Raw genomic sequence first — 21,020 nt, 5'->3', positions numbered from 1 at the left:
TTCATTGGAAGAGGATCCTCCATAAACCCTGCCTATTGTTTTCTCTCCAGACTAAAAGTTCAGTCAACTGAAACCTTAGTCCTTAGGGAGCACTGGTGGTACTTCTAATCATAAGTGGAATATTTAGAAAACTTTTCTTTCATCTAATAAGATCATCCCCTTCTCTGTCAGCTCAGCTGACTATGCCACTTTCACAACTCGGAAATAGCCTCATGATCTGCTGATTTCTCTGTCATGTCTTCCAGTATTTGGTCTAAATTATCATTAGAGTAAACCACAAGAAAATCTAACTAAAGCTTATTTTGCTGAAGTCTATGGTTTTTACTTCTATATAAAGTTGAAGGCATCAGAACTAATGTTTTTGATGTTTCAATATTTACTTTAGTCCTTACCCATGTAGTTCACTAAGACTAGCTGAAATATAAATGCTATAATTTATGACAACTATAGTGTATTTTTTTTAATTTTTTTTTAACCTATGAGAAAGGTATCTAACTATCACTTGACAGTTTTCAATTTTGTTTTGATGAAAATAGTTTTGATGCAATAACATTATTTTTTCACTCTGTGAAAAAGCATTGATCTTTTCTGTCTTGCTACTCCATAGGTCTATGGCCAACAAAGGGAGTACAGTTGGACAGACTAAAACTATATTGACTTGAAGGTATTTATATCCCAGTACCTGGGCTTCAGCACCAAACATTCCCGCAGAACATATGCAGTACCCACCCACCACAGCTTCTATGGTTGTAACCAGGTAGGCGGGCAATTATGCTGAAATTGAGACATCTGACCCGATGCAAATGTGGACTATCCCACCATACAAACCTTCCCATACTGAAGATAGAATGATACTAAAACAACCCTAAACACAAAAATTCACAAGAACTGTTGTAACCGATTCTCTTACATTCAGTATCGAGGGACTTCTAAAAGCTTAAACATGACTACTATCAAAAACTTTGCAAAGGAGAATCTGACTCCTACATCACTTCAAATTTATAGATTATGTCTTTTTTTTAAAGACAGAAGAGGTGCCTAACTGAAGGGAAAGGCTTTTAGAGGAGATGTATAACCATAGAGATATTAAGTAAAGTTTCAAGTCTCCTTATGGGCCTAAGCTGAAAACGCGAACTCAGGAGGTGTAAAAGAAACTTCTGCTGAGGTCTCCGTTGTTTGGAAATATTTTGCTCTCAAAGCTGTGCAGTGTAAATTGCTTATGAGGCTTTGTGGGCAGATCTCAGCTGTTTATTTTGCACACTGCTAAATATGAACACTCAAGCATTAATAAATCTTCTTGCAAATGAGCTTTGGAAACATTTGCAATTTTTTTCTTCTATATCTCCATGTAAAAAGAATTTCCAGACACAAACAACTGTCAGAGAAAAACAACTGTGATTTGTGATGTGAAACTAGAAAGTGCCTAAATTATTCGTCTTTATTAGAAAGCGTGTGGGTAAACAGATTTCACCTTTTATGACCCCAGGAAGAAATCTGCTTCATTTCATGCACGGTTAGCAGCTGACAGGAGATAGTCTGCACATCTCACTGACTGCCTCAGCATTTGATACAGGTTTTGCTTCTCTTCAGGGGAAGAGAAGTGAATTACACTGCCACAAGAATCAATTTACACTTCACTCTTCTGACAACTTCAGTGTCAGTGTCGTGTACAGAACAATACCAGACCAGATACAGATGCTCATTTTCCATTTATGAGCAACCAGAATGAAGTTTCATTCATTTTGGACTTAAGCCAGTAGAAAAGAGCCTCTACAGTTGTTCACTGACAGTATTCTCCAAGACTTTTTGGCTTGTAGGGCAATGATACTAAGCCAAACGGTGAGATTCCAACTTGCTGGATCACACTGAATGGCAGAATGGGCTAGCTCAGGGCCTGCTCACGCCTATGCACTAAAGCGTTACAGAAGCAGCAGACTCTTCCCTGAATAGACCAAATGACCAGATGAGATTCAGCTGAGTCACGAGGGAAGTCTAAACCACAGAAGTTCATTCTCTTCATTCAAAAGAGACAAGTAAAATAAAAAGGCTCCACTTCCATCATAGAAGTGTGGTTGCTATGCACAATCCATCGAAAACAAAAGCTCTACAACGCCCTATGTAATTAATACTACTGCAGCAGGTCGATCTGTCAGTCACAGAGTGTACTTCACTCTGTGGGGAGAAGCAACAGCAAAGCAAGCTTCATCTGTCCCACGGAAGACATTACCAATAAACAGCAGCAGTTGTGAAAACCAGTGAGTGCCTACATGGATTCTGCCCAGCAATTTCTATAATTGCCTGCTGTGCAGATGAAATTATTTCGCTTGGCTTCTGTGAGTCACAAAGCTGGTCCCTACCATTTTCTGGAGCTCACTTGGCTAGATGATTATGTCCTGATCCTATAATCAAACCTATAAAGGAAATATATGGCCTGTCCTCAGGATCAAGGAAGATCAAGGCTGTAGTATAAGGGTGGGGCAAGCCTGAGAATGCTTATTAAAGGAAGAGCTGGCAATGATGCCTTCTGTTGAGGTCATCCTAGGTTTTCTTATGTTCCAAACGTGAACACAATGGCTTCTTTTACATCTATCTTTCTTTCATGCTCTCTTATTTCTAGATTAAGTAGAGGTAAAAAGTTCCAAGGATTCTAAATGTTTAAACTTGCAACTTTCACGTCTTTTACTTGCTCCCATACTAAAGTAATAGAATCATAGCATCAACGAATGGCCTGGGTTGAAAAGGACCACAGTGATCATCTAGATTCAACCCCCCTGCTATGTGCAGGGCTGCCAACCACCAGACCAGGCTGCCCAGAGCCACATCCAGTCTGGCCTTGAATGCCTCCAGGGATGGGGCATCCACAGGTCAATAAACTGGTACCCTGAATCTGTATTTCCCTTGACTATGAAATATGCTTTTGTTACTATGCTCCTTCAAACGCTCGGCTAAAACGTAGCCGCTCTCCTCACAGCAGAAGCAGCGCTGTATGCACTCAAAGCTCGACGTGTTCATCCTGACAAAATAACCGCGGCCCAGGCAGGACTGGCCGGGAGCCAGGCCAGGTTTCTAAGAAAAAAAAAAAAAAAAAAAGCCCCAAAAAACCGTTTTGTTCAGCGGGGTTCTCAGAGACGCAGACTGGACCACTGCCACCGCCGCGCATGCGCCTTGGGTGTGCATCAGTGGGGAGGGGGAGGAATGAGGGGGGGAGCGCAGGGAAAGCACGCGACATCCGGGCATTTCGCCCTGCCCCGTGGCCACGCCCCTCCATAGCCGGGCAGGAGCCGTCTCTTCGCGCGTGCCCGCCCGCCTCGCGCGCGCGGCCGTTGGGGGCGCGGCCGGCAGCGAGGCCGCGCGTGAGCCCGGCACTCGGCGAGATCCCGGCGGGGAAAGGGCGAGGCGCGGCGACGCGGCCCTTCTCCTCCTCCGCTCCCTGCTGAGCGACGGCGACGGGTGAGCCGCGGCTGTCTGCGGCCGAGGCCTGCGTTCTCAGCGGGGCCGCGTCCCTCTGCCTGCCTGCCTGCCGGCCGGCTGGCGGTGACCGCCTGGCAGCCCGGGGGTAAACAAACGGCGGCGGGGCGGGGGGTGGGGTGGGGTGCCGGGGTCCCTGACAGCGCCCGGCCGGCGCGGGGGCGGTGCCGGCCGCGGCCCCTCTTAGGCGGCGCGGGGGGCGCTGCGCCCGTGTCCCCTCCTCCCCGCCCTGTGCCGGTGGGAACGGGCCTTGTAGGGTGCCCGCCCCGCCCCCCTCCCCCCGCTCGGCCCTGCCGCCGCCCGGAGCGCAGCGAGCCCTGCCGCCTGCACCGCCACCGGCACGGACGGGGCAGGGCCGGGGCTGCCCGCTGAGGTCTGCGGGTGTGAGAAGGGAAGAGCGGCAGTAATCCAGAGGTATTGCCGAAAGCCGTCCGTAATCCCCGCGGGTTCCCGGTCGCCGTGCTCGGATTATGCAAGAGGTTGCGCTTTCTCAGAATTTTTGTCTGTGTCCGTTCCTTTTGTTAACGGGTTGTAGGCCTGTGCTGGAAGCTTCTGTCTGCCACGTAAAGGCGAGGAAGGCTGCGTAGCTGCACTCGTGTGACCCCGCAGGTCGGTGATCGGCCGCGTGTCGGGCTGTGACAGGGGCTTGTTTGAGGCACGCACACCGAAACGGGGCTGCAGCCGCGCTTTCACAAGTTGCAGCGCTGCCGCTGTTTGAAATCCCTAGGGAGAAATCCCGTGGGCCGGAGAGAGGGCTTTCTTTTGTTCTGTAAAGTTCTGCGCAGGTTTGGCCGAGGAGCTTTTCATAATCCTTGCTTCCCTTTTGCTGATTGTGTTGTTATTGTGCCAGAATCAGTGTGTGTGTGTGTGAGCGTGCTGGTCCTAAACTGGGCCTGTACTGCTGTAAGTACAGCATCGCTTTGCTTCTGCCACTGCTTGAGGAAGGAGATCTCCCTCCACTTTCTTTTTTTTTTTTTTTTTCCTTTTCTGAAGAACACTTTTGGTGCTCAAATCCTTTCCCTGTGCAGCTGCTGCCATCTGATGCATGTCATACACCTTGTGCTGTGATTTGGAGGCTTAAGGCTCATGTATCCCCTGTGATGTGTGGTGATGAGAATGTTAGCGATGCTTTTCTGTGGTCTCTCTCTCAACACTTCTCTTCTACAAGTGCAAAAAATATTGTTAAGCTCTTTGGTTGCCAAGCAAAGTAAGCAAAGAAATACACTGGCAACTTTAGTCTGTCTTCTGCTCTGTTTCCATCTAAATGGCTTTGAGTATTTTTTCAGTACTGATCCAGCTGTACTCGGAAAAGAAATAGATTCACAGGGTGAATTGAAGTTGTATTGCAAACTGAGACTTCTTGCAGGGCTTCTGTCTCAGGTTGGAAGGTGTTAGAGAATAGGAGAGTCCTAGCAAAATGGGCAAAGTCTAAGCAAAAGCAGCATCTTTGCTGTACTTTTGGATGTTCTTTCTCTTTGGAACTGAATTATTGGTTTACTCAATTAACTTTGTAATTTGCCTCTTACTTTGATGATAGAAGTTTAATGAGTGATAAGCCTAACTAGCAGTACCTGGTTGGAAAGTTTCTTGGCAACATTTCTGAATGTTCATAGGCAACCCATTTTTTTTTTAACCTATGTCCTGAAGGGCTTTTCCCAGTACTTATTTTAAGCACGTGGCTGTGACAGCATAGGGATGTCAGTCTGAGTGCTCTTCTGCAGCTGCTGGGGATTTCAGCATCGTAACAAACATGTGCTTTTGTGTTCAACTGAACTGAAAGAAAACCAACACAACATAATTTCCTTCTTATTGATGAACACGTTCCTTTGGTGAGTTCCATCTCAAATGAAGCAAATGCTCTTTGCTTCTGGCAATGGGATCCAGCAGTACAGGGATGAGCATTGGGAATCACATATCTTATGATGATTTGTACTGGTGATGATTCTCTTTCAGTTTCCTTATCTGAACAGTAAGAGTAGAGATGAGTTGAGTTTGTGTCAGTGAGACAGCTTGATTGTTCAGTGGTTGAATATTCCTGAAAGGGCAGCTTTAAAGTGAGAGTTTAAAATTGAGTGAGGATTATGGGGAAATCTACGTAAGCTTTTTCAAGTGTCTAGACACTGTTTTTCAGTGTGGACTATAAAATCTTGTGGTATAAAACAGACCAAGGAAATTGAAATTGCAAGGGAGCTCTAGATGCTGACTTACTTTGTAAGCTGCTGTTTTAAATGTTTTTTGGGATGACACCCGCTGTGCCTTTTTTTTCATTTCATTAAAATCTGTTAATGCCATCTGAATGTGAAATACCATGCAAACCTTTACAGCCTGTAGGACATCTAATTGAGCAGACTGCACTGTTGACCAAATGTCAAACACTGATCTCTAAGCTCTTAATGTGAAACCATGATGAAAACCTGATAGGTTTAAACTTAAGTCATGAGAACGAGAGGCTCAATGAGATAAACTCTCAATTTGTGTGGTTACAGCATTCCGTGTTGAACTTATGTTGTTGGTTCAGTGACTTTTATGTAGTGATACCTGGGTTGGACCTCTTCACATAGGTGCCAGGAGATGGGTAACATGGTGGTTGTTTTTGGAAGTTAAGCTTCATATTTGTTTACTTAGCAGCATCTCTAGCATGAACTGCAGTTCTCCAAAAATCCAGTGGGATAGAGAAATTTTGTTGGAATGCCAGGTTTTTGCAAATAGGATCTTTTCAGGAGTTCTTTATTTTCATAACTGTAATGCTCTTCCAAAAACTACTTTTAGCTGAGTCACTATTCTCATCGGCCATGGAATGTATTTGGATGGGAATGTTCAGCTGGAGTGTGTGGAAAAAGTAATAGCTTTGTGCCCACTGACATTTGGGAAGGACGGTTTAAATTATATTAGAGCTCAGAAATTGATGACTTGTATGTCCACAAACCTGTATGTTTTCCAGTTCTAGATTTGAGTTACAAGCATTGAAAGATCAGTGAATAACATGTTCAGCAGGAGATAAATTCCCAGCTTCATGCCATGGGCTGTTTGAGATAGGTTTTGTTCTGTTTAGAAAATGGTGGGGGGTTTCTGCTGCTGCTTGTTTGTTTGTTGAGGTGGTTGGTTGGTTGGTTTTTGTTTCTTTGAAACTGGATATTGCTTTTAAAACCAAGTAGTATAGGAAGGGGAGGGGAAAGCCAAATACCTGAAAATGGAGTAAGTTGAAATTCCTAACATCATTTCTGATCTTGTTTTCCTACTCTCTCTCATCTACTTTAAAAATTTCAAATTATTTTAGAACAGTCTTTGTGTTTCACTATTATCTGATGCAGTGGGGAGGAGGTAGGTGGAACATTAACAGTTTTGTGTGCTAACTGCTTTTCTTATAAAGTGATCAGGCTCTGTGCTACTAGCAGGGATATATGTTTTAATAGTAAAATACCCTTATATGTGCAGAGAACACTACATCTGTGTTTTGGTTTTAGATAGCAGTTGTGTTCATGTTCCATTTTGCAGTTGCTTTTTTACACTGATATGGGAACTGGTTCAACTTGTGTAGTAAGACCTGAAGTGGTATAGTAACAAGATTTTTGGCCTGATCTCTGTAAATATAAGGACAGGTATTCTGCAGCAACATGTATGAATTAAAATATTATGTAAGGAGAAGAATAAGAATTTGGTTTCTTTTGGACGTACGACTACCAGCTGCAATGAAGGAAGCATTACATTTTAGCAGTAATTATGGTTTTGATTTCTGAGGATGGTTTATTTTCATTTCTGGTTTTCTGTAAGATTTGTGAGTTGATATCTGAGCATGACGTTGTTTATTCAGATATATAACCTCTTCTCCTTCACTGTTAAGTTTTTAATAATTGCTTGTATATGAACACATAGAAGAAGCCTGTTTAGTAAAGAACTAATTCATATTAAGCAACCGTTTAATAAGTTTTTAAGTCTGAAGATTGAAGCTGGACAAATTTTAACTAGAATAAAAGGCAGTTTATAAAATAATCAAACTTGAAATGTTTTTTTAGTTCTCCAACTGTTGCAGTCTTTAATTCAAGTTTCATGCGTATTTTTCCTGCAAGATTCCTGGTGAGCCAAACCAGAGAATAAGGTGAAGCAGGTTATAATAATAACTTTGAAGAGTAGTCTTTTCTAGCCTTAAATTGAAGTAACCATGTAGTGTGACTAACAGCTAGCAGTAAACTAGAATGACATTGCAGTTGTCAAGTCTATTAAAGACCTGTTTATTTTTCCCTGAAAAATGCAATAATATTTAACCATTTGTAGCTACAGGTAGCATAACCAAACAACCTTTTCAGAGGATTGTACGTAAGGAAAGCAATCTGTACCCCAGAAATCAAACCTTGTTTCTGATCTTGTCTCTTGCAGAGTCTGCAGCAATCAAAAGGAGTCACACTGAGCTCAAGTTCAGAAGTGCTTTACACATGAAATCTGCTGGCTCTCTAGCTGAGTCTGCCCTGTCACCATCTCAACAGGTAGAGTGCTTTTGTGCCTGAGCCATGCAGCAAGCATAGCTGTTCCTGGTGTGATTGTCCTGTGGCAAAATGCACGTTTAGGCCTTCAGGTTTCTTCTTTGGGGAATGTGTCAAGAAGAATGCATGGCAAATCTGTCACAAAAGTACTCTAAGGAAAACCTGGTAGTTTGGTTTTTTTCTTTCTTGGAGCTTGATAGCAATAGAGAAGGTGTTCTGTTGTAAAATTGAAGCAGTCCAGATACACAGGGCATAGTGAGTGTCTGCTTCAGTCAAAAGAAGTGTTTTGTTTTGCATTTGGTTCTATTTTTTCATCTGCAGTGACTTGAAAGGAAATATCTCAGTGAATTCTGTGAATGGGAGGAAGATGTTCTACCACTGGGGAAAAAGGAACTCCTAAAGTGTTACCCAAAAGAATGCAAAATACAGGTCAGCTTGTGTAATAGGATGGATGTTTTGTGGAGATAGACACAGAAGAATTCTTCTTTTTTTTTCAAATTCCAATGCTCGCTATTTTGCTGTGGTTAGAAATTTCTGATTTGCTTTGTATTTTTTAAGTAGATGGATAACTTTAAATTATGCTTTGTGAAACATTTAATACGTAATGAGGTTTTTGATTTATCCTTTGTGCTATATCACTGATAAAAGCAGAATTTTGCAGAAGAATGTATGCTTGTGTTTTCCCTTGCAGTAAGAAGCCATGTTTTGAGCCTGATCATTTTCTGCCTCTTTTATGTGTTACTTGTAAATTGCTGTAGCCTCTGCTGGTAATAGTGAAAGCAGCATACTACTTGTGTAGTAGTTTGGGCTTTAGTCAATTGAAGCTTCTTGTTCTGTATTCACTGATTATGAAATAATCCAGGCTTAATCTCACATATCCAACATGTGCACTCACTATCAGCCAGGAATGGTGCTGTTGTCTTTGGTATTCTGGGAAAACTTATTAAAACTACGTTCAGAGTATTTGGATTGATAACTGTGATGCACCAAGTTGTAACAGAAGCTGGGGTTGTCTTGATGAACTCTGAGAAATGGGGGGAAAAGAGTCGCTTGTATAGAGTTGAGGTTTTAAGTGTGGCATCTGAAAGGACTTTACTTTGTTGAAGTCTCTCTGATATAAGCCAATTTGAAGAAATAAGGCTTCCTAAAATCCCTGTCAAGAACTTCTCTTTGGAACTAGGAAAGCTGTATTTAAAGAAATGCATATTGCCTCATATGTAGAATGCTATAAGATGGCTATATATTACTACTCTATTGCCTGTGCAGCTGAAGTACATAATGTGTAAATTGGTCACTTCTTCATAATGTTACTCCACATAAGGATCTAGGAGTTTGTAACGTTGAGTGTTGCACTTCAGAATTCATCACTTGAATAAGGAGCTGGAAATTAGTGCAGCATCAGATTAAAATCTGTATTTCCTATTTCCTCTATATCTTTATTTTCTATTTCCTGTCTTCTCAATGCTGTAGAGAGACAAAAAATTAAGTAGGATTTAAGGTGACCTGCTCCCTAATGTGGGGGGACAAAGGCTGCATTGGTTTTGAAGAAGCCTCGGAATGAGGCTGTTTAACCTTCGTCTTTATTGAGTCTTGGTGAGCAGAGTTTGATGAGTAGAGTTGCCTTTTTTTTGCTTGCCTCAAGCTGGGATGGCAGCTAGTGGTGATACCTGTCATTCCCCCTATTGGAATGGTGTCAGAAGACCAAACCTCCAGTTCATGTTATCCACCTGTCATTTGAAAACTGATAAATTAGAAAAACACACACTAAGCAACAACAACAAAAATCAATAAATCCCCAAACCAACCAACCACATGAAACTTCCACACAAAAAAAAAGTAATACCACCAACAAAAAGTGAGCATAACATGCATAACACAAATATTCACAAATATTGTAAGTAAGAAGGGTGTTATACTTGTGGAAGACAGCTGTGACAAGAACAGCTTATCCTCTAGAAGACTATGAAATTTGTTTTCAGCAGCTTTTCTAGTCAAGATTAATGATACCCTCCCACGCATGGGAGGATGTAGAAAAAGAAGATAGTTTGTTCTGTTGTTTTCTGTAGTACTACCCATTCTATTTTTGGCAGAATTTTCTAAAACGTTCTTATATTGCTCTATTTCTTCTTCTTGCTATCTAATCTTAGCCATGGAGCTGGTTAAAAGATGGAAGTTTCAGGAATACTGTGGTGCCTTGTTTGCGTACATCTGGTTGCTTGTGGGTGGTTTTGGATGCTCCTGGGAGCTTAAACCTGTAGTACTGCTTGTGTATCTCTGTTCTTCTACTTCCTCGAACCAGTAATTTAAGAACCTGTTGGCCTATTTAATCAAATTTGATAGAGGGAAGAGTCTTGAAGAGAGTTGAGCTTTTATAGGTTTGTTGAATAGAAAGCATCTGAGTAATGGAGGTTTCAGCAGTGGTAGTAATTCCAGTGATTTCCTTCTTGTTTGGATCAAAGAGTTCATGTAGAGGGGAGTAAGTAAGCAGATTGCAGCTTTGTTAAAACTAAGTACACTTACACTTTGTGGTGTAGGAGATAGAGCTCTTACTTCAGCTGAACTACTGTGCAGTGACTGTTCAAAACTCCTGTTATGCTATTTTAATGTTTGTGTTACAACAGCAACTGAAAATCATGTGGCTGCAGCAGCTGGAATTTTAATCCTTTTAATTATGACAGATTTTCAAAGCATGCTCTGGCTGATTTGGTCAGCTGACTGTATAGTATGTACAATAACATCAAGTGATTGCACAAATTCTGAGACCAGTGGTCACCTCATTGGAACTGGATGTATTTTTAGGTTTCTCTGCTAGTAACAGTCAAGTGCGTGTACTTAAGCATCTCATATGAACTGAACCTAGTTGCTGACACTATGCTATCAGAAAAAGACAGCTGTTCCTTCTTGCTGTAGTCACTGATTGGATATTTTGTCTTCTCACCAAATTGTGACAAGGAACACAATGGGGTACAAACACTGTAAATGTTATTTGCATATGTTTTAATGACAGCTGTTTTTCTTTTGGTCAGCAGTGGTGTGGGTCTTCACTTTTGTCTATCAGAGTAATCGATAGCACAGCTTCAGAGTTTGCTGCATTGAGCAATAATTTTTCTTTATCCTTTACCTAACAGTTTTTTCTTCATCAAATAGTGTTTGGGAAGAAGGTGGTGGCTCATGCTCTCTGTGTAGTACCAGCAGTACCTCATTTGTGGAACTTCAAAGGAAAATGATTTGTGTGTGGATACACTTAATCGGTGAATCAAGGAGCTATTAAGTTTCGTGGTTCACAAGCAGTTCTGCAGCAGGTGCTATGAAGTTAAGGCTTGTGCAGAATTGTAGCGAAAGTCATGCTGATGCTCTACTGATGTCCAAATAGCTTTTAAATCATGTATTGCTCATAGAGCCACAGGATTTGAATTTTAATAGGAAAAAAATTTAATACCTATTGTAGGTGTCAATAAAATTCTAATTTACAGGTACTGAGAGAGATATTTTCAGCTATTTAGTTGTTCACTTGCATAACTGCTTCTTTATTAAAAAGTAATAACAGCTGGAAACATCTGCTATCAGAATTAGCATCTACCTGTTGGTAGCATATGATATTTTAGGATCTGATGTGGTCTTCATAAACTGTTAGTAGTATTTAATGTTTTTTACCAGGTTCTGTTTCCTTCGCACTTCAAAGTCTCATTTGTTTCTATGAGATCATTAGGTTTTGGTAAGGGTTAGCTTGTGTGGAAGGAGCCTTGAAGCTTGAGAAAAGCTAGTATAATCACACCACTCAGGTTTCACAATCTGACTTGTAAAGACCAAGATAGCGTGCTAGGGAGGAGGATGCTTTACTGTTTTAATAGAATGTACTTCTGTGCAAGCTCACATGGGCTATTTAAAGGTAGTATTTAATGGTACTTGACTAATTTAGGGTATGTCTACACAAATGGTGCAGGCAAACATGAGCTCTGGTTGACTGCATTCTGAGCAGCCTGAATGTAAGCCAGCTTTGGCCTAGAAGCAAGACAGCAGTGCTAGCATAGCTCTGTGCTCCAGCTAACAAACCTGCTGCCTGGTCTAGAAACAGCTTGATTCTTAAAGTGAGCCAGGGGCACAGCTTTCTGCAAAGTAGGTAAACATTCATTTATTTTAAAATGTAATTCTGTGGGTTACTGATTGAATTAAGCCTTGCTGCTACCAGACTGTTTGATGGGAGCCAGGCTGTGTTTAGATGTATGGAGGACTGGGCCCTATGAAGTCTTTTTCATTATCAACTAACATTGTTCTTTTTCAAGGCTGTTTCCATTGTGTGTCAAGTGCTTTAAAATAAGCACGTAATCCAAGAGGTTCCTTCAGATCTCTGCTCTCTGATTGACTCCAGGAAACCTGGAGTTTGGTTTTAGTACTGATGCAAAACTCCAAGGTTGTTTTGGTCTATCAACAGGTAGACTGTTGTATTTGACAGGAATTACTTAAGAGGAGAGCTTTAGTGAAAGAACTGCAAATAAAATTGCATTCTTTGTCCACTAATATTCCCTGTTTGATTCTTTGCTGAACATTTTTAAGATCTTTCTGTTAGATGCCATCAGTTTTGATATGTAAGGTTAAAGCATGTTGTGTGCCAGAAAGTTTTGCTGAAATGTTCAGCAGTCAGTTAGTCACAGAGTTCAGTGACTGATGCATTTGATGGAAAAACTTATTACTCAATATATAAATACAAAGGTACAGTGGGGAAAATTCAGCTGTGTTTTGCCTGCTAAGTGTAGCACATATGCTTCTTTGTTAGAAGTGTTCGGGGAGAGTGGGTGGCTAAAATATTTGAGTTATCCAAATTACGAGGGATGGAGGGATGAGAACTGATTGGTACTTCAAGTTGGCATGAATTTCAAAGTATTAAAAGAATACAGCTGAGTGAAGTTGGACAGAACTCTATTTAAATGCTTTAAATAATTTAAAGTGGAGTGTCTGAAAAGCTGTTTTGTTTCCTCTTCAGTTTGAACAAAAGGAATAATACTCATCATTCTTATTTTTAGAGTACTTTTCATTTAAGAAGTTTTAATGAATTAAAACTGAAGTGTTTACTGAGCCCATTTTTCAGCCAGTAGAAAAAAAAAAAAAGTAAGGAACCATTTCTGTTCTATTAATCCTACATTCTGCAAGCATTTTATTTTTATTAAAATGAAACAAAACAAAAACAAAAAGACAACATCAACAAACAAACTTTATTTGGAGCTTAGGGAGTAAGGAGAAGATGGAACTGAGCAATGTATTTTGAGGTCTGGCTCTGTGTTAGTCACTCTCTGGTATCTCTGAACTGTAATCCTAGTGGTATCACTTCTGCAGGGGAGTTTTTTGGAGCATGTGGGAGGGTTTGGTCATTTATGTAGGCCTGCACTCAAATTGGTAAGTAGTTCCAGAGCTTCTGGAAGTATGATACAAAGATGCCAAGTTTAACTTTTTTTAATTATTACTTTTTTCCAGTTAGCACAGCAGAGGATTGGGTTTGTGTATGTCAGTGTGTTGAAATAGATTATGCAATCAGTTCTGTTTGGGTTTTTATTGCTGTTTGTCCTAGTTATATAGAGTTGCCATGTTACCTCCACGCTTTGAACTGCTGGTATTGTAAATAGGATGAGTGGTAGAATGGATTAAATAAATTACCTTTTGTGGGTTGAACTGAAGATGTATCAGTGGGGCTGTTTTGGGTAGTATAGTTTTAATATGAAAGTTTTCAGTGAAATAAAAGAAATTAGCAATTATACTATGCATTTAAGTACATTTATGCAAAAATTTAAAAATGGAAGAGGAACTACAGGTGAAATTAGTAAGAGTGAAGAGCTGTTACAAAGGACTGCTCTCTGTCAGAAGTGTGTGTGGAGGCACAAAAGGAGGTTGAGATGAATGCTGAGGGTTGCAGGTTGCCTTAAAGAGAACTGCATGAAGGTGTTGGAAGCTTAATTGGTAGCAAGTAGCTCAGGCAACTTTGTTTAGAGAAATGGATGTTTAGTACAGATGAGGATAAGTCTGGCTTCCTTTATTTTGTCTCCTTTCTCTGTAAGTTGTATGGTTTATGATTTTAGGTAATAAATGGTAGTTGATGATGATGCTTTGGTTTTAATTGAGTCATCTATTTGGAATGGGCAGGGAAAAAGAGCTCTTCCTGAGAGAAGATTATTCAGTGTTTTTATCTAAGTTACACATTTAATATCTGGTGACAGTTTGTGCATGTATTCTGATGCATACGTGTATATTTAATTTTTGGGTGAAGTTTTTTGCTTGAGGTAAAATTTCACCTACTTGACTACTGATCAGTTTGTGTTGCTTTAATATACATTTCTTCATACGTATGGAGGATGCAAAAATGCAAATAACTGTTAGTAAACATTAACAGTATTGAATTAATATTCTCTGTTGTTTTGTCTCCCTTCTCTTCTTTCAGAATTGGATTTACAGTCATGGAGGAACATCAACAACATTTGCACTGTGTGAACTGTGTCAGCCGTCGTTGTATGACCAGACCAGAACCTGGCATTTCATGCGATTTGATAGGCTGTCCACTGGTTTGTGGAGCAGTTTTTCACTCATGTAAAGCTGAGGAACATCGCATTTTATGTCCACTTGAAAGAGTGCCTTGTTTGAACAGTGGCTTTGGATGTCCCTTCGTAGTAGCCCGTAATAAAATTGCTGATCATCTGGAAGTTTGTCCTGCAAGTGTGGTATGTTGCACCATGGAGTGGAACAGATGGCCTGTCAGTTATGCAGACCGGAAATCTTACGAAAATCTGAGTAAAGATGTTGATGAAGTGGAGCAGCTAGACATGGCTTTGGCCCTTCAAGACCAGCGCATGTTACTAGAGTCACTTAAGGTAGCAACTATGATGTCAAAAGCAGCTGATCAAATGTCAGAATCCAGAGAACAAACATCTGTCAAAACAAATGCTCCAGATACAGTGTGCTCCAATGGTTTGATACCTGTAGATGAAGAGTCCTATGGAGCACTTTATCAAGCTACTGTAGAAACAACAAGGAGTTTAGCTGCTGCTCTGGATATCCTGAACACTGCTACTAGGGACATAAGTATGTTAAACTCAAGGCTTTGCACTTCACCACAGGAGATGAAAGAAGATACTGAGATTAAGGAACAAGTTTCTAATGGCATTATTCAGGATAGTAAGCCTGATTGTGAATATCCAAATGAAGAAAATATTGGAGCAGTTGGGGGAATTAACTTTGATAGCCTGCATCAAAATTCACAAATGGAACAAAATGGCTCTAGTGATATTTGTTATGATGCAATACAAAATCATGACTTAAATCTAAACCTTAATAACTCCTCACTCTTGTGTAATGGTTTTCATGTAGAAAATGAGTGTTCAAAGGTGTTGGACCAGAATGAAGATCTTGGTGTATCTAATTCAAAATCATCCAGTGTAGCAAATGGTGAATGTACTGCGTCTCATGATGATGAAGCATTACAGTCTTGCAGCTTCTTCCCTGTAACATCACAACTTAAAGAAGTAATACCATCTGATCACTTAGTTAATGGCAATGTTAACCACATGCTGCTTCCCCATAATACTAATGAAGAGGAAATTTTAGAGAGGCAAGTGGAGCAGGAAAGACTGAGAAATGTAGATGTGTTTTCAATTATGCGGCATCGATCATACAAATTCCTTTGGTCAGCACCAAAAGAAGACAAAGCTGTTGATACATCAGATTTGGAGATAACAGAAGATCCTATGGGTCTTCAGGGAATTGATCTAATCACTGCAGCTCTGTTGTTTTGCCTAGGAGACTCTCCTGGAGGTAGGGGAATATCAGAAAGTCGCACTGTCGATGTGTATCGTGTTGACTTTGGGACCCAAACGTTTTCTCTCCCGTCAGCTATATTGGCCACAAATACGATGGTGGGGGAAATAGCCTCAGCATCTGCGTGTGATCATGCCAACCCACAGCTTTCAAATCCAAGTCCATTTCAGACCCTTGGACTGGATTTGGTATTGGAATATGTGGCTAGATACCAAACAAAACAGCGTTCAATGTTTACATTTGTTTGTGGACAGTTATTTAGGAGGAATGAATTTTCTTCTCATTTTAAGAATGTGCATGGTGATATTCATGCTGGCCTTAATGGCTGGATGGAGCAGAGGTGTCCCTTGGCATATTATGGGTGTACATATTCTCAGCGAAGGTTTTGTCCTTCAACACAAGGGGCAAAAATTATTCATGACCGCCACTTACGGTCATTTGGTGTTCAGCCTAGTATATCTACAGTATTAGTAGAACCAGCAAAAAGCTGCTTAATTGGACTACACAATGACCATTTGAGTAGTTTACCTTTTGAGGTTTTGCAACACATTGCTAGTTTTCTAGATGGCTTTAGTTTATGTCAACTTTCAAGAGTGTCACGTTTAATGAGAGATGTGTGTGGAAGCTTGCTTCAAGCACGTGGAATGGTGATACTGCTTTGGGAGAAGAGGAAGTACCCAGATGGAAGTTCTTCTTGGCAAATAAAAGAAAAGGTATGTTATTTTTGGTGGTAAAAGGGAAAGTATGAATTTGGTCATCTCTGCTTTTCTATTACTGTTTTTCCTGATCTAATATTATTACTGGTTTTTTGATATAACATACCTTCAAGAAACAGATTATCATACAGAATAATTAGCAAAAATGGCTAGCAGGTTAGTTCAGTTTTCCACATACTTCAAGAAGTAGTCTGCCCATTTTTATATGGTGTAAATAAACATTTTAAAATCTTGGGAAAACTCTAGGTTTTAGCTTTTAGCTCATTATTTTCTTTAGTATTTAAATATTCCATAAAAATGGGAAAGTTGCCTATAGCGTTTACATCTCTTGCATTTATTCTTTTTTAAGTAATTTTGCTTTTTGTTCAACTGTTCAGGTCTTATTTGTAGTTATGATAGGGTACCTTAAGTATGTAAATTGTTTTTAAAACCTTCAAGTGACCTTTGTAAATTGTTTCTCAATTCTTCCCACCCTCCAAAGTGCAGAGTATCCAAAGCAATCGTTTGGAACTGTGTAAGCTGATCATTTCACAAATGGATAATTTTCTAATGAAGTTACCAATCATGACCAGTACAGATAATTATGCAGCACTTTATCATTTAACTTCTGATAGCACCTATTTTGTGGGCACACACTGTCATAGAATCATAGAATAGCCCAGCTTGGAAGGGACCTCAAGGATCATGAATCTCCAACCCCCCTGCCACATGCAGGGCCACCAGCCTCCCCATTTAATACTAGACCAGGCTGCCCAGGGCCCCATCCAATCTGGCCTTGAACACTTACATCCACAACCTCTCTGGGCAGCCTGTTCTAGCACCTCGCCACTTTCTCTGTAAAGAACTTCCCCCTGACATCCAACCTAAATCTTCCCTCCCTCAACTTCAAACCATTTCCCCTTGTCCTGCTGTTATCTACCCTTTCAAAGGGTTGATTCCCCTCCTGTTTGTAGGCTCCCTTTAGGTATTGAAAGGCTGCAATGAGGTCACCCCACAGCTGAAAGCTAAAAACTATTGTTCGTCTTTCTTTCCACTGTTCAGAGCTAACTGGTGTAATCTCAAACTGTCTATCCTCAGTTTTATCATACTGATTTTTATAGATCCAAAACATGTCTTGAAAATATAGCGCAAACATTTAATCTCCTGAGTTCAGATATCTTGAAACATTTTGAACCTGTGTACAACTTGTTTTCCAGGTTTGGCGGTTCAGTACAGCCTTCTGTACTGTGAATGAGTGGAAGTTTGCTGACATCGTAAGCATGGCTGATCACCTGAAGAAATGTAGCTATAATGCTGTAGAGAGAAGAGAAGAGGCTGTTCCACTGCCATGTATGTGTGTAACACGAGAACTCACTAAAGAAGGACGTTCACTGCGTTCTGTTTTGAAACCTGTACTTTAAATATTGCAGCCACTCCAATTGCACATACACTCAAGCACCTGATATAACCTCGGTAATATTATGTGACACTTTATTAATGTACTAAAGATACTTTCTAGCTAAATCTACTCTGTCACTGTGTATATAAGGTTTGAAGTGACATTTATTTTTTATAATACTGTTTAGCTGGAAAGTAATGAAAGTTGCCTTAACGTTTGAAAAATTTGGAACTTGCTGGACAGGGTAGTTTTATCTAACTTATGTAATTTAAAAAAGGAATCCTGAGGTGTGTTTTTTTTAAATTCATTGGTGCCCATGTTGCTGTTGACTGAAGACATTTCAAATGGCCTCTAAATGGTATGCACATTTAGATGGGAAACACTGAATCGTACTGAGACAAAATGCTGACCAAGTGCATTTTCTGCATTTGGTCTATTTTTCTTAACAAATTATAATCCGAATATTTGAAAGATGAGGAAGAATTCAAAACGTCATGGTAAATATCTCAAACACTCAGCTTTGAAGCACATCTTTAGTTATGAAATCAGTGTTCTACTGCTTTTCCTAATTAACAGGTGACCTAGGATAAGCTTTTTAAAATTTCTTTAAGGAACGATCTAAGTGAGCTCAGATTTACAGCAGCTTAATTTTTAGTACAACTTTATTTTGACATGTCAAAAATGATTACTTTTCTTCTGAGCTATTAACAGCTACATCACTCACGGGAGCAAAGCTTTTGGAGCTAAAAACATGGAATGCTAGTTTTTATTCTCGCACCTACAATGACATCTGATATAAAATGTTTCTCCTTGTCCTGCAATTGGCTGAGGGTTAAATTGCTTGAGCAGTCAGAAATTCAAAGTATGTGATGAACATTTATGAACTTATAATGCAGCTAATGAAAGGGCTTTTCTTGTTTTATGGTATTGTGAGATGTATTGTCTCCTTTTCTGTTAATTTGTCTAGAAAAATGCTGCTTTTTTTTTTTTTTTGAGGAGCATTTTAAATTACTGGTATGTATATCAAATGTATCATCTTCATAAGATGAGACATGATTTGTTAATTGCATAAAGCATATCAGAAATGTCTATTCAACCACATCTGTTAAATGAACAACTCCAGCTTGTATCCAGTCTTCCATAATAAAAGATCTTGCAAGGTATTTGTGAATAGGGAATACATGCTATGAAAAATGCCCTGGTATAGCAAAACAGTAATTACTTGAACTGACTTTCCAATTTGTTTGTATTAATGTTGGTGTCTCTAGCTTGTTGCACTTAGCAACTGTGCCACAAAGCTAAAACAGAAACAGACCAGAGTTTAGAACAAAGAAATACAGTACGTATTTCCATTATAGGAAAAAAAAAAGAGATTAGTAAGGAGGAGATGTTTACAAAAATGTCTAAATTTATTACTTGTAAATTCTGTACTGGACAGTTGTTTATGGCTAGTCTGGCTGCAGTCCACAACTTTGGTATCTGTGCATTTCCCATTCTGGGTCTGATCCAGCTAAACATTCACTGCCTTCTGCCTTTTTCAATCCAGAATGCTAAGGGTGCCCAGGAAGAAAAAAAAAAAAAAAAATTGAATCTATTCTCTTAGTGCCATGAGTTTAAATTACAAGAGCTCAAACAGAAACACTGCCTGGATCCTGAAGCTACGAGTTCTCTTTCCACACTTCTTTTTTTTCGTTGAAGGGAGGAATTGAGTAAACCTACCAGAGGAGTCAACAGTATTTGCAGTAATTCTTAACTGTTACCACAGTTCTGTGGAAAGGAAAATAAGAAAAGGAGAAGGAGAATCTTATGTACAGATCTGACCAGCTGGGTTTTAGGTAGGAATTAAATATAAATAAATAACAATACAAAATAAAAACAATGCCCTAAGAGAACAGGGTTGTTGAAGTGCTTACTTACCCACAAATTCTTCAGTACAAGGCAGGAGAGAGACTTTAATCAATTCTTATCTTTTAGCTCTAATGGCTCCTTGCTTCTGCTCTCCCAGTGTTTAAAAGTAGTTGTGACTGGAAGGATCCTGACTGCTGAGGAGCTTATGGTCAAGTTTATGGCAAAATCTACTTTAAAACATCTGTCTTGGTCAGCAGTGTGGTGGTTTTGGTACTTGGCATTCTTTGTAACTACCCAAAACCCTGATAAGCAATGGTAGGCAGGCATGTATCTTCGTTCCTTAGGAAAAGGGGGTATCCACTTCTAGGAGCTGGTGTTGGTAGAATCTCACTTGTAGCACAGTGCAGATCTACATCTAAACTATCTGTTGTTGATTTATTAAAATGAACTTTTTAAGTACTCAGTGTTCTTCTTAAGAAATAACACATTTCTCAATTCATGCACTTTTGTTTTCAAATGTAGATACAGGCTTTTTTTTTTTTTGTTAAATTAGTTTTATTTTTTACGAGAATCCAGAGCTATTAAAATTATCAATGTTGTAAACAAAATCTCTGCCTTGTAAACTGCTGCAAATGCAGGAATACAATATAGCTAGGATAAAACTCCTTTTTTTTTTTTTTTTTTTTTTAACACTGCTATGCAGTTCATAAAACATCTATGGTGTATAGTCAGTCTATCAAAATGTGGCTTGTTCACATTTGCCCCTGAATTTTAAAAACGCTGTATCCCTTTCCTGGTACATCTTCCTTACAGCATACATAGACAGCTGTTCCAGTCTTTCTTTTACTTGATACCATGTTGCTACTTTGTTTAAAATATGTTTTCAATCATTATGCAATATTTTTTTTGCAATGTCTGTTAAAATCCTAATAAAACTTTTGGAGTTTCTCTTTTAGTATGACTCTTGTATTTGAAAGCTTTCCACCAACGTTTCAGTCTTCAGATATGGTGCTCAATGTCTGCCTGTAGGATTTCACTAAATACTTGAAAAATCAAATTACATTAAGGAATCTATTTACAAATATTTAAACATTGCATGATTTGCAAGGAATTAATATACATCCATTTCACGTTGAAGATCAGTCATTTCTTTTTAGACTATAGGCCTGTTACTATTGCTTTAGTCTATTAGATTTTCTTCTGCAATTAAAGATTCAACTATATAGCACTGACTGTTGCTGTACCTGCAGGCTTTTTTCTGAATAGTAAGTCAGAAAGATTACCTGATGAAGATTATAGAGTTTTACAATACTTCTTTGCAAAGAACATTTTCAG

General features: G+C 39.6%; 1 protein-coding gene across 11 annotated transcripts; it reads left to right on the top strand.

Moving 5' to 3' along the window:
• Positions 1-3,284: 3,284 nt before the first annotated feature.
• FBXO30 (F-box protein 30) lies at positions 3,285-20,640 on the top strand. Of its 11 annotated transcripts, XM_090135553.1 has the most exons (5): positions 3,337-3,450; positions 4,004-4,077; positions 7,843-7,949; positions 14,374-16,456; positions 17,656-20,640. In XM_090135553.1, exons 4-5 carry the CDS (start codon positions 14,390-14,392, stop codon positions 17,857-17,859), a joined length of 2,271 nt encoding a protein of 756 aa, XP_089991679.1. In that variant the 5' UTR covers positions 3,337-3,450; positions 4,004-4,077; positions 7,843-7,949; positions 14,374-14,389; the 3' UTR covers positions 17,860-20,640. The 11 variants fall into 11 exon arrangements, with proteins under 11 accessions (XP_031468179.1, XP_031468162.1, XP_089991679.1 ...); XM_031612302.2 differs by lacking the exon at positions 4,004-4,077 and having other exon boundaries at positions 3,319-3,450; XM_090135554.1 differs by lacking the exon at positions 7,843-7,949.
• The last annotated feature ends 380 nt before the right edge of the window (positions 20,641-21,020 follow it).

This window comes from Phasianus colchicus, chromosome 2, assembly GCF_987193195.1.
Source record: "Phasianus colchicus chromosome 2, bPhaCol1.hap1.1, whole genome shotgun sequence".
Lineage (NCBI taxonomy): Eukaryota > Metazoa > Chordata > Aves > Galliformes > Phasianidae > Phasianus > Phasianus colchicus.
The sequence above is the reverse complement of the archived record's forward strand: the minus strand, read 5'-3'. Positions and strand labels throughout refer to the sequence as shown.

Excerpts from the sequence above, each read along its gene's own strand:
- FBXO30 (XM_031612319.2), top strand. The coding sequence starts at position 14,390 with ATGGAGGAACATCAACAACATTTGCACTGTGTGAACTGTGTCAGCCGT. Across the intron at positions 16,457-17,655 it reads CTTGGCAAATAAAAGAAAAG|GTTTGGCGGTTCAGTACAGC; the intron begins GTATGTTATTTT and ends CTTGTTTTCCAG.